At 48.6% G+C, this 3,338-nt stretch overlaps 1 protein-coding gene across 7 annotated transcripts in view; it reads left to right on the top strand.

Annotated features, from left to right (window-relative positions):
- Positions 1 to 1,969: 1,969 nt before the first annotated feature.
- CORIN (corin, serine peptidase) overlaps positions 1,970 to 3,338 on the top strand; it is a 352,509-nt gene continuing 351,140 nt past the window's right edge. For all 7 annotated transcript variants that reach the window (XM_025198376.1, XM_025198378.1, XM_025198372.1 and 4 more), the window contains exon 1: positions 1,970 to 2,050. In XM_025198376.1, the coding sequence (XP_025054161.1) occupies positions 1,985 to 2,050 (66 nt within the window). In that variant the 5' untranslated portion in view covers positions 1,970 to 1,984. The remainder of the gene's footprint in view (positions 2,051 to 3,338) is intronic.

Genomic DNA, 3,338 nt, shown 5'->3' with positions numbered 1-3,338 from the left:
GAGGGGTCTCCCGGGCGCCCTCCTTGGCCCCGCAGCGGGGAGCAGCGCGGGAAGGCGCCGGCCCCGAGCCCGAGTCCAGCGCGCGGCTCGTGCCGGCCCGGCCGGGCTTGCGGGGCACCATGTGCCGCTGAATAGCCCGAGCTCCGTGCGCTGCCTCTGTGCTGTCACCGCCTCGGCCGGGAGCCTGGCTGCGTCCCTCCTTTTTTCTTCTGGGGTCTCCCGATTGAAATCACGACGTGCTGCCAGGCACCCTCCGGCGTGCGGTATATCAAGCCTTTTGGCAAATCAGTCGAGGAGACGGGGAAGGACCTCAGGGGGTCGCCTGCGGCAGCCCTCTTGTGAGCCACCCGACACAGGCGTCTGTCTGAATTGTACTTCCAGCTCTCAAAACAGAGCTCGGGCAGGCTCTTGAAAGCACTGAACCACCCTCAGAGCAAAAAGTAATTGCTTAGTATTCAGTTGTTCCGAGTCCAGCCCATTAGTGGACGCAGGGAATAGTTAGGATCATGGAAAATGAGGGGTAGAAGGAAGCTCAGGGGGTCATCTAGTCCACCCCCTGCTCAAAGCAGGACCAGCCCCAACTGTATCATCCCAGCCAAAGCTTTTGTCTACCCGGGTCTTAGAAACCTCTAATTGATCACTCACCATTTCCTGAGAGCCCTCTTCTGTAGCTGCAGATTTATTAAATTGTCTTCTCTTCACCAGACTAAGTAATCCCAGTCTCACCTTTTCTTGTATATCGTATTTCCTAGACCTCTAATAATTTTTGAGGCTCTCCTCTGAACTCCTCCAAATGTATCCACCTCTATCTTGAAGTGCTGTGCTGAAAATGGACACAGTTTTCCAGGTGAGGGGAGACTTCACCAGCTCAGTATAGAGCGAAGTCTCTTTCCCCCTGACTTGCCTGAGACACTCCTATTAATACAGTGTACTGTTCTTAGGTTTTTTCTGACAACAAGACGCTGTTCACTTACTCAGAAGGTTAAAAGAGTCTCTGCATGCACTGGGGAAGGGGGAAGAATGTATTGTTTATGTCCCATGTGCGACTCCTGAGCAGTAAAGTTGTACACAGAGTGATATTTAAGAACAAGCCATTCCAACTAGAACTTTGAAAAGAGAAACAGTCGTTTATACATGATTGTGCTTCTTTCCTTACACCCTTTACCACTGCTGAGACATTAAGCTTTATAGCCAGTTCACTCCCTTCCAGTCTAACTTTTCTATCTGGAGGGAAGTCACAGTGCATCCCCGCAGCTGTACTTGGATGATTAATTCTAGCCAGTGGACCACCCCTCTGTTTTGTTCACCTTGCCAGACTGAAAAAAAAGTGTTTGTGTTTTATTAGTGCTTGATAGGACCACTTTCTAGGAATTTGCCTGTCTAGTTTTTAGCCCTCTTTTGCATCCCAGGTGTATGAAAACTTCTGTTACGTTTTGTCATTTGTAGACATAAAAACTCACGGTGCTTTTTATTGAGTACTCCAGAGATCTAGTTTATTTTTAGTCTTTGTATTCATTTTTCTTCAGTCTCTCATGTGGCTGTAGTTGAATAAAGTATTCACTTCTTTCCTGAAAACTTTGCTGGCAGAGAATGGGTTTGAACTCAAAGTAACTGTATTCCTAATGTGGGTGAGTGCATATATAGGGAAATAAAAATAAAAGACAATCTGAAATCCTGCTGGATGTGAGGAGCTATAGCAATATAAAACTGATAATATATATTTAATACGTTGATATCTTATTGTTGGACAATGTCTATTCATATGTATAGAAAGTCAGGTCTACAGGCAGGTTTGGTACCTTATTTAAAAATGCTGACACATGAATAGAGCACGGTGCACTTCGTTGCTGAAAAGGATGTATAGAAATGGATGTAGCGCTTAGCACTGTAATCCTTTGTGGATATTGCTGTCCTGCTCTTGCACTGAATCCACTTTTTGCCAAGCACATAATCTCTTGTCATTACTTGTATGACCAAGTGCTGAATGCTATCACAGGATGGGCTAAGCCGGAGAGAAAGCTCTGCCATAGTAACTAACTTCATAAAACAGGTCAGTCAACTTTGCTCTCATTACCTTACCTGTGGTTCTTGGAAAAATGCCAGGACTCTGGTCACAGTAGTGACCAGCAATTAATCCAATCAGGACTAACAGATTTAGACAAAAGCATTAGGGTAAAAAGCATCTTCTGTGTGGATCCACTCAGGGATATAAGAAACTGGAAGGTACCTAGAAGATCTGATCAGGTAATTATGAATTTGCTTCAGTCCAAAATTCAAGTTCTGCTGTGGCAGGTCAATCCTATGTTACCAGCAGTCCTATGTTTCCAGGTCAGTCCTGGCAGACTACTCACCCTGATCATCATACTCCAAGGTTTAATGCAAATTCTGCCTGGTGTTTTGGGAAAATGAAAGTCTAATGTTTCTGGGAAGGTACTGTCTCTCTGACTGAATCCTTCTTCCCTCGAAAGTGGGATGCCATATTCCACATTACTGATATATTGCAGAGTCAGCCAGGAGCAGGGCTCTGAGGGAATCAGGGCCAGATGCAATAAATGACTTGAGTAGCTGGAATTTAGGTGCAGCAGCACCTAATCTTTAGACATGTAGCCCAGAGTGGAAGCCAGAAGCCTATATTAAGTCCCTAAAAAAGACCCTTCATAAAACCTACAAGCCACAGAGGGTGCTGCCTAGGAAATGCTGAGGATAGTGTCTGAAATCCTCTCCAGACCGCAGACTCTTCATTCAGAGCTGCAGGGAGGTGCTTCCATCCCCTTGGGATCCTGAGGGCCGGCACCCGCGGCTGTCCTTTGAAGGAACTGGGCAAGAAACCTTCCTTCCTTGACAATGGAGCCATTACAATGAAGGGAGAGGAACTAAGGAGCATCAGAAAATGAGACGAAGGGGATGCCACCCACCTTTATATAGAACAATTGCACAGGAAGTGGGAGATGTGGATTCAGTTTCCTCCATAGCATGGCGGGATTGGGGTGCAGGTTCAGATCCACCTCTTCCACCTCCCAAAAGCGCATCTTGGTGGGCACAGAGGCAAGACACCAGGGCAGGAGGGAAGCAGCAGCTGCCTCATGCACGTGGGGGGAGGCTGAGATCGCAGTTGTGGACTCGGGAGCTCAGTGCTGTTGCAGTCCCGCTTCGGGCGCCGCCAGCCTGTGCCGCACCTCGCCCCGGGGCCTCGGGGAGCTCGAGTGAGAGGCGAGGGGCGCTCGCGCGGGGGGCGGGCTGCGTCTCCCCTTAGGCCCACGGCATTGAATAGCCTGGAAGGCCGATTTCGCCGCCCAAGTGGCCCCAGTTGGACCCCTCGGCCCCCCTCAAGTCCCCAG

Source organism: Alligator sinensis, unplaced genomic scaffold (assembly GCF_000455745.1).
Source record: "Alligator sinensis unplaced genomic scaffold, ASM45574v1 scaffold134_1, whole genome shotgun sequence".
In the NCBI taxonomy this organism is placed as follows: domain Eukaryota; kingdom Metazoa; phylum Chordata; order Crocodylia; family Alligatoridae; genus Alligator; species Alligator sinensis.
The sequence above is the reverse complement of the archived record's forward strand: the minus strand, read 5'-3'. Positions and strand labels throughout refer to the sequence as shown.